Raw genomic sequence first — 14,082 nt, 5'->3', positions numbered from 1 at the left:
TGCTATAAAAATGTGCAGAAGTAAAACCCTCAGTATTACTAGTAAGCCTGTGAATCAAATTATCTTTGCATCCATTAATCCTCTGAACTTATTTTTACTGAAAAAGAAAAAGAAAACAGCTCAACTCTCAAGGTCATGTTTTATAAAAGTAAATTGCTCTTACCTTCTTCTATATGAAAGAATGCTGTGTTTTGTGTTATCCTGAAACACCAGAACCAAAACAACCCCCCTGCAGCAGCAACAAACCCCCTTTCTGTGTTAAACCATACCCTCCCTCAATCAATAATTTGTAGAGTTTATCCCTCATGGAGAAAATAGCATAAAATGTTTAGTTTTGTAAGAAAATGAGAAACTATTTTCTTGACTAACTTTACTATTTTCCATCCCCACCAACAATGTATGAGTGATTCACTTTCTGTGTATCCTCACCAGCACTTTTTGTCATTTTTTAAAAAGTTATAGTTGGTTTAATAAGTGCATGGTATGTTACATTATAAACTGGATCTTTAGTTTCCTAATGACCATTGTTTTTAGACAGTTTTTCATGTGTTTTCTTCTCATATGTACCTTCTCTTTGATGAAATATCTACTCATTTACTTTGCTACTTTCATCATTTCATAATTATATATATTTTTATTTTACTGTTGTGTTTTAAAAGTTGTTTTGTAAATTCTTAATATTTCAAATTCTTAACATGGTTTTTTGTTTGTTTGTTTGTTTGTTTATTTGTTTGTTTGTTTTTGTGGTACAAGAGTTTTCCATCTTGGGACCAGCAATTGACGTAATGGCTATGTCGCTGGACTCCCATGTAGTCGACCGGAGTTCGAGTCCCAGGCCCAGTGGCTTAAACTCATGCCGGGTGCATGTGAGTGCGTGCCCAAGATTCTGAGAGGAGAATGGTGGAGAAGGGATTGCGGTGTGGCCCTCTCCCCGTGAGGTCATTTCTCGCTTTCTGTCTCTCTGTTTTTCTCTGTTTTTCTGGTGAAGTGCATGCACCCTATAGCAAAAACCTTTCACCCTCCCCAAAAAAGTTTTCCATCTTGATGAAGCTTAATTTATTATTTTTTAATTTTATGTAACATGCTTTTATTATCCTAAGAACTCTTCATCTAGCACTAGCAAAGATGCTATTTTATGTTCTCTTTTACAATTTTTAGTTTTACATTTCAAACTTAAAACAGTGACATATTTATAATTAATTGTTATATATGATGAAAGGTTTAAGTTGAAGTTTATTATTTTCCATGAATGTCCAGCAACTTTTGTTTAAAAGACTATTTTCCCATTGAACTGATTTTGCAACTTTGCCAAAAATTAAGTGGATGCAATTATGTTGGTATAGTTTTGTGTTTTCTATTCTATTCTATTTATCTTCTGCCAATACTACACTCAGGTAGAGTGACACCTCTTATGTTATTATCCTTTTCAACATTATTTTGGCTATTAGGGTTATATTTATGTATAAATTTTATACTAAGATTGTTTAAGTTTACAAAGCAACTTGTTCCCAAAAATTAAGTGGATGCAATTATGTTGGTATAGTTTTGTGTTTTCTATTCTATTCTATTTATCTTCTGCCAATACTACACTCAGGTAGAGTGACACCTCTTATGTTATTATCCTTTTCAACATTATTTTGGCTATTAGGGTTATATTTATGTATAAATTTTATACTAAGATTGTTTAAGTCTACAAAGCAACTTGTTCTGTTTGGGAAAAAAAAATGTCTTAAATCCATAGGTCAAAGTCCGAATAGTTGCATCTTTGCTGTACTACGGATAGTTGCATCTTTGCTGTGCTATTTACTACATTATATACTTTACTATAGTTACTATGCCATACCATATATGATACATCTCTTTACACATTTAGATCTTTGTTTTTTTATGAGTATTTTACAGTTTTCAGCTTATTGATATTGTACATATTTTGATAAACTTGCACCTAAATATTTCATTTTGAGAATGACTGTAAATGGTACTGACTTTAATTTTGGTATATATTTGTTTATTACTAGTATATAGTGCACAATAGATATTTGTCTATTAGTTCAGCTCTCATTTATTGGATCAGTCTTACTGCCTAACACTAGTAATACAATATTTTAAAACAGCAGCAATAATAATGACTAAAATATTGGGTCATTGGGAAAGTTGTGATGTGTTTTTCTATGCAAAAATGTGTCATGACTTTTCTGATGACCCAATAATATTGGCTAGTCCTTTCAGAACTTTCCACATTTCATGTACTAGTCTAATACCTTTGCAGTAACAAAATCGAGGTACAGAAAGGCTAAGTACATTGCCAGAACTTCGGAACCTAGATAGAACTATGATTCCAATCCAGAATGTCCCTATTCACAGTCCATCTTCTCAAACTTTCTGTCTTGCTTCTCCATACATTTTTGCTGAGTGAATCAGTGAATTCTAGCCTGATTCTTCCCTAGGTCCTCTTTTATATTTCACTTTTGAATCTGTTTCCAAAGGCTGCATTTTACCCTCTAATAGATATCTGCATCTACTGTCAATTTTGGATTTTAAATTTCTCACTTACACCCTCCCATGGAATTGTGCCTCTTTCTTGCTTTATTTTGTCAAGAAATTCCTCAACTTCTTTCACACTATTTACCTCCAATGTAGTCAACATTGATATGAATATAGTTACTTGAATCTCAAATATCTCTCGATTTACTTTAGGTCATAAGAATCCATCTTCAGGCGTAAGAACCTTTTATTTTATTTTTTTCCCCTTAGATTTTTGCCACAGGGCATGTGGGCTTGCCAGAGAGAGATAGAGGTGAAAAAAGAGGGAAAGTGAGAAATAATTCCCCAAGAAGGGTGGCCACACTGCAATCTCTTCTCCTCCATTCGCCTCTTGGGATTTTGGGTGTGCATGTACACACATGCATGTTTTTCAAGCCACTAGATCCGGAATTCAAACTGTGGAGGCAAACATGTGGGATCCAGTGCCTTAACCACCATGCCATCTGCTGGCCCAGGAATCTTTAATGAGACTATAAAATGCTTTTTTCCCATTTAGCAAGTAGAAAGCTAAACGAATGTAAGCGAATATCACAATGAAATAGTAGAAACAAAAGATTTTATAATAGCTTTAGTAGTCAGTCCTTTTACATATGAACTTATTTACAAACGGCTGAATTTTCATTTGGGATATTGAATTTTTTTAAAGTTTTGTAGGGACAACTTTTTTCTCTGTCCAGTACACATATAAGATATGATTCAAAACACCTTTAACATATGATTTTGTCACCCTGCGAAGAATGACACTCTTCAGTCATTTAAAAAAAATGCCTCCTCGCTATTATTCTGTAAGCATTCAGCATTAATATTTAACTGTAGGCCTGTTGCAGCAGGATTCAAATTTTATTCATTAAGTTCTCACAAAGAGAATAAAGTAATGATTAATTACAATAACTTGATATTTACACTTTCATTTCAGACGGACTGAGCCATTCACTGCATATTTCCTACCTGGCAGTGATCCAGAGTTTTTTGTAAAACCTAAGTCTGGAGACCTTCTTCCTTATAATACTAAAGGAACGCTCATCACAGTGGGATTTAAACCTCGAATGTACAGTAAAAGCTATAAAGCAAAGCTAGCAATACAGGTGAGTTCTATAAAAGCAATATTCAAAAATGTTTGATGTCACTGAAGGCATGAAATGAACTAGGAAGAAAAGGTTTAAATAAATGGTTACAAATGGTGATTAATAGTATTGCTTTGTAAAAGTCAACTTATTTCAACTGTTGTATCTTTTGCCTAGTAACAGTATTTTAAATATGTAATATAACAAAAAGGTTGTCTATACCAGGGAAAAGTAAGGAATTACTTTTCTTCCATTTAAGGCTGTGTGGAAGAGACGAAAAGTATGTAAAGTGATTACATAGTCATGTATTTTCTGTAATATACCTATTCAAGGATTTTGTTAACTTTAGGTTATTTGAGATAGACATTTTTGTAACCTTTGATTGAGAAATAGGATAATGTTAAAATGTTGAAGTTCAAAATGAAGAAAAGGAAATAGAAGATAAAATTTACTCTGGATTGAAAAAAATATGCCATAACATGGGACATTAATATAGAAGTCTGTTACAGCGATTATTTTTTAACTTTATTTACTGATTTTAATTTGACCAGAGAGGGGCAGAGTGATAGAGAGAAAGAGAGAGAGAGAGAGAGAGAGAGAGAGGGAAAGTGAGAAAGTAAGCTGCCAGGTCTGGGACTTGAACTGTAGTCAGACATGTGGGAGTCCAGCGCCCCTAACCCACCATACCACCCGGCAGCCCCTAGAGTGATCATTTTATCAGCAGTTAAGATAGAGTATTTTTTAAATTATTTTTAAACTATATTTATTTATCTTAATTAGACCAGAGAGAGGTAGAGATAGAGAGAGAGAGAGATTTTTAAATATTGTAAGGACCAACAGGTACAATGGTGGTTAAGGCACTGGACTCCCACATGGCTGACTGCGGTTTGAGTCCTGGTCCTGACAATTTGCTTTCTCACTTTCTATTTTTCTCTGTCTTTCTGGTGATTGATGAGCTCTATAGCAAATTTAGCAAATTAAATAACTATAATAATAAATAAAATTAAATAGATAATTCTTTTTAAAAAGATTAATTAAATTATATACATAGTTAATATTATGAACTTTTTAGTCTAAAGACAACTTTTAAATTTCTTCTGAAAAGATACCTAGTACCACTGTCTCCCTTCAGTAGCACAAAGACTCAGAGCACATTGTCATATCAGCACAGAACTCCTGGTATCAAAGTGATTTCTACTTCTAAATTGAACAATAATTAAGCAGTGCCATGGGCAGAAAAATTGATTGTTACTTTTTTAATGAACAGAGAAAATAAAATGTTGAATTGTTTGGAAAAGGTATTTCTATTTCATTTTTCATCTTTCTATAAATCTTTAAAACCTAGGTAATAAGAAGAGAAAGCCCCTGGTGCCTTGCTGCACATAACCCCATTAGCTGCACTGATACTTGATTTAAAGTGATCATGTTGTTGTACTTGCTTATTTACTCCTAGGAGGTTAGATAGCATTTTTTTAAACATTTTATCATAATCTTGTTTATATTACATTGAATCACATATCTCTTCACAGTATATTACTTTTCTTTTTCTAGAAGGAATACCATACATATCGGTCAAGACAAAGACATTCCTATCCACATCATCATAGATAGCATGTTTAAAAAAGATTTACAAATTAAAATGACACTTATTTTATCTAGCATTCAGTGGGAATTTCTGAAATTAACAAGTTAGGTAGTTTTGCCAACAAAATTTGTGCCTGGTTTCCCTGTGTTGTCAGTTAAGTTATTAAGAGAATAATTGAAGACTTTTGTGTGAGAGAACAAGTCAGTATATGGGAATCAATTGAGAACATGCCATTTTCAGTTAGTCTGAAGTAGTACAATTTGATAAAGCTTTTGTGGGAAAACTTGAGATTAAAGTGTCTTCAAGAAATCTCTGTTTTGAGAACCAGCAGGTGGAGTGGTGGTTAAGGTGCTGGACACTCCCACATGGCTGACCATGGTTTGAGTCCCAGACCTGGTAGCCTGTTTTTTCCCTTTCTCTCTCTCTCTTTTTCTCTCTCTCTCTGTCTCTCTCTCTGGTTAAATTAAAATAAATGAATGGATAAATAAAATTAAATAAGTAATTCTTTAAAAAAAGAAATTTGTTTTATTGATTCCATTTTTATTATTAAAAATTCCAAATATGCACACAAATAGAGTAATTCATCTCCCTGTGCTCATCATCCAGTATGAACACTTTATCAATTCATGGCCAGTCCTGCTGCACATACATGCCCACTCCCTTCTTCACCTCCCATATTATTTTGAAGAAAACCCCAAACATTGTATTATTTGCAATTATGTCCTACTAATCTCCAAAATAAATAAAAATTATAATTGATACCACTATCACATCTAAAATTAATAATTCCATAATATCAGCACATATAAAATATCTATTTACTGTTCAAATTCACATATAAAATATCTATTTACTGTTCACATTTCCAGTTTGGTCATAAGTCTTACATTTTTAACTTATAGAGACTTATAAGAAGTTACCAAACAGAGTTCTATGAAATCTTCCTCTAGATTCCTCCAATGGTGACATCTTATATAATCACAGTTGGGGTCAGCAGGTCGTGTGGTGGTTAAAGAGCTGGTTTCCCACATGTCCTACTGCAGTTCAACTTCCAAACCCAGCAGCTTAAAAAATACTCCAGGTATATTCTCCCAAGAGGAGAATGGAGGAGAAAGGATTGTAGCATGTCCATCCTTCCTGGGGAGTGTTTTCTCAATTTCCCTCTCACTCTCTCTCTCTCTCTCTTTGGTGAGTACACACATCCTATAACAATAAAAACTAACCTCAGTAAAATATCAAAATGAGGAAATTGACATTGGTGAAATATTGTTAACAAGACAAGGGACATTATTCTATTTTTAGCATTTTTCACTTTTGTGTGTTTGTGTTTATTTCTTGGCAATTTGAACCCATGTATAGGTGTATGTCACTACAACCACAGCCAAGCTACAGGGCTGCTTCATCAGCCCAAAGGAACTACCTCATGATAACCCTTAAAAAAACATGTCCATTACTATAATTTCCGCACCACCCCTGATAACCACTAATTTTTTCTACATCTCTGTGGTTCTGTCATTTCTAGAATATTATACAAATGGAATAATACACTTTGTAATCTTTAGAAATTGGCTTTTTCTTGCTAAATGTAATACCTTTGAGATTCATAAGAAAGATTGCCTATGTCGAGTCAATGATCTTAAAATCAAACACTGTCTTTCTGTTTGACTGGAAAACCTAGACCTTAATGACAACATTATGCTGACACATACAATAAATGTGAAGACAATTTAAAAAGTTAAACATTATATTTAAACATTATATAAATGAAAAATATTGTTTATATTATTATTATTTTTTAAAAATATTGATTTTAAGAATGAAGTCAATATTTAATACCCTATGATTTTCATTGTCATTTACCTAGAAATAAAAATGATGATTTTAGAACATCTTAATTAAATGTTAGCCTAAATAAATCTCAACAATCATGTTTAGAAGCTTCATAATTTTCCATTCAAAGAAATCACATTTAGAATGATTAAAAACTGTTTATCCCCACTAGTAAACAAGGCAAATAGCACTATCTTTCAGGGACTGAAGTTAACTTGTTAAGACTGTTTCATAGAAGGCAGTGCTACTTAAAGAGAATGGTAAATCAGCTCAACTCTCCACAGTGGTGATAAATCTTTTTTTTTTTTTTTTTCTGAGATTTTTTTGCTAGGGTGTGTGCACTTGACCAAGAAATAGAGACAGAGAAACACAAAGTGAGAAATCACCCACAGGGATGGCCACACTACAATCCCTTCTCCTCCAGTCTCCTCTTGAGATTTTGGGGACACACGCATACATGCCTAAAGTGAATTTTAAGCCACTGGACTTGGGACTCAAACTGTGGTTGACTAGTGGGAGTCCAGTAATGTAACCATTACACCATCTGCTGGTCCTAAATGAGATAAATCTTAAACAGCCTAAAAAATGTGAGAACTGTCATAATTATCCAAGGGAAAAAAAAGTACTTTATATAATTTTTTTAAGTAATTTTATTGAGGAACAAATTTTTGCTATAGGGCATGTGTGCTCACCAGAGAGACAGAGAGAGATAGAGAGACAGAAAGTGAGAAATCACCCCTCTCCCCAGGTGAGATGGCCACTCCACAATCTCTTCTCTTCCATTTTCCTCTCATGGGAGATCTGTAGGAAATGATGTGTAATGCACACTTCAGAATTTTCAGACCTAAAGAGGCCAGGAAGTTGGGGTATTTATACATCAACTGCCACCCTTGAAAAATGTTCCCAGGGGATTGTTAAAACCCTGCTGTGATTAGAGAAGCCTTCTGGGGTTTCTGAAAAATATTGAATCAAAGAGGTCCAAGTGCTGACAATAGAAAGGTAAGGTAGGCAGTGAAAATGATAATAAGGAATGTGAGTGGACACAGAACACATCTGCTTTTCCTTTTTCTTTCTTTTTTTTTTTAAAGAGTGAGATTTTTCTATAGGGCACATGCACTCACTGGACAGAGAGAGAGAAAATGAGAAATCATCCCCTGAGGCAGATGGCCATACATAATCTCTTCTCTTCCATTCTCCTGTCAGGATTTTAGGTGTGCATGCACACACATTCAGCGTGAGTTTCAAGCCACCGGGTATGGGACTCGAACCATGATCAGCCGTGTGGGAGTTCAGCACCATAACCACTATGCTACCTGCTGGCCCACACATCAGCAAGTTGAATATTACAGTTGTTGCCATTCATAAAAATATGCTCTTAAAAACATAGTTTAATTATTCATTTCATCGGGTCATTGGATTTGGCTGATCCCTTTGCAGAACACAGAGACACTATCTAAATGTGGAAATTTCAACTGTTTAAAAAAATTTTGTTGTCTTTTCTTTTTTTAGAGAAAGATTTTTGCTATAGGGCACGTGTGTTCACCAGAGAGACAGCGAGACAGCGAGAAATCACCCCCAGGGGAGATGGCCAAGCCTTCAGGTCCAGGACTCGAATCACAGTAGAGTTGTGGGAGTCCAGCAACATAACCATTAGGCCATCTGCTAGTCCCTTTGCTGTCATTTTTATTTATTTAAGTAAATGGTTGACTATAATTGTCAATTTGGCATTCTTTTTTAAAAATCAGAGCAGTGTTTCTATGAGGCACTAGTGATGCAAAGGTGATCATTAATTCTTATATAATTTTTGCTTCTGTATTTTATTGCATTTTCAAAAGGAGATTGGGGTAGACGATATAGAACTACATGTTTAAAGCGTTTTTGAAAACATAAAGGGTGACTAATTTTATTCACAGTCTGATGGAAGAAATTTAACTGTAGGAAAAAAGCTGTAATGTTTGGTCTGTAGTATATAAAATAAGTCTATTCTTTTTATATAGCATGTTGGAATGAAGGACATGAACTTCATATGTGTCTGTGTGTGTATACATATATACATACACACAGTTTTCTTCTATCCAGCATGATCACTTTTTAAAATATATTTATTTATTTTTCTATGAGCAAGAGAAAAAGAGAGAAAGACAGAAAGAAAGTCAGACAGCATACCCAACAGGGTCCCAATGCTTTTATCCCTCTCCAGCTCCAGCTAGTCCCAGATCATGGGTACATACATGCCTGGTATTCTCAGGGAAGTCTTGGAACTTTAAAAATTGGGTCTTTATAGATAATTACTTTCAGAGTTTTTGAATATAAGCACCATGTGAAGGTATAATTCTCTACTTGTAGCTCTCATTTATAGTCATTAAGTGTTGGGCTTGGGTTCAGTCTCCTTCATGTAGCTCACTCATTCATAACCAAGAAGTGAGACTTGTACTGGAAAAAAAAAAGTTTGTATAACATATGCACAGTCACCAAAATATAGCCTTTTTTTTTCCAAATTAAAAATCTTCATATGAAGTAAAATATTATTTAATCCAATTGTATTATGCTTCTTGATTCTGAATACATAATTATTATAAAACACTGGATTAAAAAGGCCAGATATGATTAAAATAAAGTCAGGTGGGATGTGCAAGAAATCCCTGCACTTAATCAATATTCATTGATAGATATCATGAAACACATCAAACCCAGGGTACTGCAATATTCTTTTGGGCTGAACTTTTCCTGAATGAATTTTCTGAGCATACATGGTACAGATTTTAGTGTGAGAAAGAGGGCCAATAGAAACATAAGCAGCTTCAAGAAATTCTGCAAAAACAATGGGACGTAGGCATGAACACAAACACACTGAAAATGCTTGACTACCTAATTCAGTATGATCTTCCTGTGTACATATGCAGAAGAAATAAAGGACTTTGAAATAAATTTCCATGTAAGTTGTACTGATTCCTATTTAGACTGTGTCATCAATGATCTTACACCACTCTTGGTATATTCAAATGGTTATATTATGTATTCTGTAATCTACAAAGCAGCTAAGCATATTTTACCCGTCACTTCTATGACAACACTTAAATTCTCATGCATAAATTCATCTTGAAAGGTATTGTTTCTATTAGTTCTAGTTCATGCCAGCCAACAGTATCATGCTAACCAAATCGATTGCTTTCCCTTTTATCAGAGGATGTGTACGTTCCCTACAAGGCAGATCTCAGAGATATTTTTAGTGAATGGTTTATTCATAAAATGCTTTTTAAAATTTTCCACATTGTTTCTCATTATATATATAGTTTCGGTTTTGTGCCTTTTTCTTGCCCTGCATGGAGAAGAAAAGGTGTTATTTATGATAAACTTTTCCCCCCATTTTTCTATGTCCCTGGATATTTCGTGTAAGATTTCTCCCTTTGTTTTCAGACGGCAGATATGTACTGGCTATATGATATCAATGGATTACCCCAAGAATACACACCACCGATGAATGTAAAACCTAAAATCAATACTACTAACAAGATATACGACAGCTTACCAACTCGTCAGCGCAATTTTCTCCGGGAAAATGCTAAACTCTTAAGGACAGGGGTATCTTCTACCATCAAGGGTGCCCCTATGGTGACGAAGCATAAATAAATGTTTTCCTTCCAAAATACTTCTTGGTCTCAAGCAGAACTGAATGTTTTCATGATTGTTATTTCATCCCTTGGAATAATTGTGAGGTATATTTTAGTTGTAATAGGCCTTTTATATTTTCCTGTCTTTTCAAATGCTGACTTAATCTGTCCTCTGAATATTCCATACCTCCTTTGTGAGTTATGTGTATTTAAGGGACCAGCAGTTGGTGTGGTGGTGGAGGCACTGGACTCCTACATGTGTGACCACAGTTCGAGTCCTGAGCCTAGTGGCTTGATTTCTCACTTTCTCTTTCTCTCTCTCTCTCTCTTTGGTGAATTGAAAAATAAGAATAGTGAATGAAATTAAATAATGGGTCATTGGGAAAGTCATGATGCATTTTTTTTGCATAGAAAAACAAATACATCATGACTTTCCCAATGACCTAATAAATATTTTTAAATGAAATAAAAATAAAATGGACTTTAGTTGTGAATATTGGAATTTATTTATTTCTAAAGTGCAGGAATGTGTTTGTAGTGAAACTAAAACCTGATTCCAATGACAATAATATTTCTAATACCAATGTTGTTGTTAAAATTCAATTTGTCATATAGACATTACTTATGAATCCTTAAAACATTAATGATAAAATTAACATATAAGATAGAAGTATTGATAATTTCTTACATGTGCTATTTTGAATATTATGTACTATTTAATAAATAATTAATTTTAAAATCTGCACACATACTATGTGTACATAGTACATATGCTTCTATTTTGTAGTCTTAAATAATATATAGGTGTATCTTGAAATGATCCAGGAGGAAGTACATTTTGATGTGCATATGATCCTTGAGACTGAGTCATTAATCAAAGAAGAGTACGTTGTCATCACTGAGGGGAGATATAATAATAAATGGCTTATGGAGAATAGCCTTAAGACACTTTGACACTAAGTGACTGCCTCTGCAAGAAACCACTGGCGTGACCTTAAGCAAGTTGCTTACCCTTTTTATACCCTATTCCTTGTGTGCAAAATGAAGGAACTGTACTAGGATAGGAGTTGGTAAGTTATGGCCTACAGCATATTGGCGATGTTGAATAATTTTTACATGTTTTAATAGTTGAAAACAGATCAATAGAAGAACATTATGTGACACAAAAAGGTAACATACAACTTAAACTTCATAGGTTTTTTTTGCAACACAGCACAATCTTTTTTCTATTTTTTAATATTTACTATACCTGCTTTTGCACTACAAGAGCAAAGTTGATCATATAGAAACCATATAGCTGCAAAGCTTAAAACATTTATTCCTCTGGCTTTTACAGGAAAAGGTTGGAAACCGCTGTATTAAGTCAGAATAGCTGTTAGGAGCCACTGTGAATCTATCCATTGTAGTTTTGTTACATGGTGTTAGGCAGAATTCTGAGGACAAATCTATGGAATCAGTATTATCCACAGTGATTGTGGTAGCTAGAAGTGGAGGTCAATGTACCTTGGATTTGCCATCCCTGAAAAAGATAAGAGCTTAAATTCTGTGTATTTTCAAAAGCCTTTCTCATTCCCTGGTCCCCTAAAGATATGCCTTTGGGCATAGACTCATAGATCTCTTGTCCTTTTTTCTGAGGAAATGTGTATGTGGCAGGGAAAACGAGAGTAGTCAGTCTCTGAACATATTTCTCTAAGAATGTTTTCTGAGAAGTCTCATTGTTTTTATATTTTGTATTCATGGTACTGCATAATTTTTAAGTAATCTTAAAACTTTTTATATTGAGCCTTCAAGAATCATGATTGTTCTCCTACTTGAAATACTCTGATAATTGATAGTGCCCAGAATGGACTGCATTTGCATCTGACTTTTCTCAGTCAGAGAAGGAAGTAAAGATGATATACTGGGAAACATGCTATTAACTATCTCATACAACTATTTCAAAAATACTTGCAATGGTGATGCTAAATGGTCATGTTTCAAACTCTAACCTGGATGTAACTTTTTTAGGAAGAGGTGTCTTCAAAATGTCAATGGAAACTATTAGTTATTCCAAAGAACAGTGGGGTGGTGGAAATTCAAGTAGACCAACTAAATAGTGAGTGACATTTGCAGATCCATGAGAGAATGAACTTCACAAAAATATGTTTTAGAGTCTGAAAGTGGACTCAAGGAGATATCCTACACATTCCCCACCCAGCCACTATTTTCTGACCAAAGGCTTTCTGATACAGATACTTGTGACTCTCTGTTTCTGTGATGCCTGAAAGGGCAGTCAGGCTAAAAATTCTGCAAAATTAATGCCCCTAGGAGCAGCCCTTGATCAATAATGGATCAATAATGGACAAGCAGAGGTAAATAATATCCTGCATTCTTGTTCCTCAGATGGCACAACTCTGAGGTGTTGTCTCTATGTTCTCCCAAAGACTTCCAGCAGTACTAAAATCCCACTGCCTGCATAACATATCCTGGATTAACTTGCTTCCTTTTCCCATTCCTTTATGGTGTCTCCTCCCATATAAACTGTGTGCACTAAAATGTTTTCTCAAGGTCTGATATGAAATATTTCTTTTTTTTTTTTTTGGAGAGGTTTCTTTTGCTATAGGGCACGTGCACTCGCCAGACAGACAAAGAGAGACATAGAGACAGAAAGCGAGAAATCGCCCCCCGGGGGAATGGTCATGCCACAATCCCTTCTCCATTCTCCTCTCGGGATCTTGGGCATTCACGCACACGCGCCCGGAGTGAGTTTTAAGCCACCGGGTCCGGGATGCAAACCGTGGTCGACTACGTGGGAGTCCAGCGACATAGCCATTACGCTAACTGCTGGTTCCCATGAAATATTTCAGTCTAAGACATTCCTGAACCTTGGTGTTTAAAGACAATACAGATAACTGTTCTGCAAAACCAATGGGCAGGATGGAGTCTGGATCTCTGATTTAGTTAATTTGCAGTCCCTCGTGCTTCATTATACTATGTTCCCGGATCCCAAAAGAGTTTGCACTGAACTTAAAGACTCAACAGTCTTTACATCAACAAAGAAACAGGCATAGTTAATAAAAATAAAATTTAATGGATATGAGCCTCTATAATACCTTGAAGTGATAAATTTATATACCAAATCCAAAATAAATTGAGGAGGTAGGGTTATGAATCTTGGTGACACAAGGAACCATAATTATCTTTTAAAACTGTTTGAGGAAGTTGGAACAAGTGTCTATTTGTACTTTCTGCAGAGTTCCTGAAGTCAACCTAAAGTATTCAAACTTGTTCGATTACTTTTTTAGTTTACTCATAGAAGCAGTTGCTAAATACACGTTTGTTAATATTGATGAGGACATGTTTTCAGTAAAAAAGTATTGTTCATGGGACCAGCAGATGGCATAATAGTTATGTTGCTGGACTCCCACATAGTCGATTGCAGTGTGGGTCTAGGATCTGACGACTTAAA

At 34.7% G+C, this 14,082-nt stretch overlaps 1 protein-coding gene across 1 annotated transcript in view; it reads left to right on the top strand.

Moving 5' to 3' along the window:
• The window catches only part of LOC114004645 (cilia- and flagella-associated protein 47-like), a 26,688-nt gene extending 16,035 nt beyond the window's left edge, over positions 1 to 10,653 (top strand). Inside the window, exons 4-5 of the mRNA XM_027765695.1 lie at positions 3,461 to 3,629; positions 10,441 to 10,653. Coding sequence (XP_027621496.1) covers positions 3,461 to 3,629; positions 10,441 to 10,653 — 382 coding nt within the window. The remainder of the gene's footprint in view (positions 1 to 3,460; positions 3,630 to 10,440) is intronic.
• The last annotated feature ends 3,429 nt before the right edge of the window (positions 10,654 to 14,082 follow it).

Source organism: Tupaia chinensis, unplaced genomic scaffold, assembly GCF_000334495.1.
Source record: "Tupaia chinensis unplaced genomic scaffold, TupChi_1.0 Scaffold139466_1, whole genome shotgun sequence".
In the NCBI taxonomy this organism is placed as follows: domain Eukaryota; kingdom Metazoa; phylum Chordata; class Mammalia; order Scandentia; family Tupaiidae; genus Tupaia; species Tupaia belangeri.
Note: the sequence above shows the minus strand (reverse complement) of the source record. Positions and strands in the feature narration are given on the sequence as shown.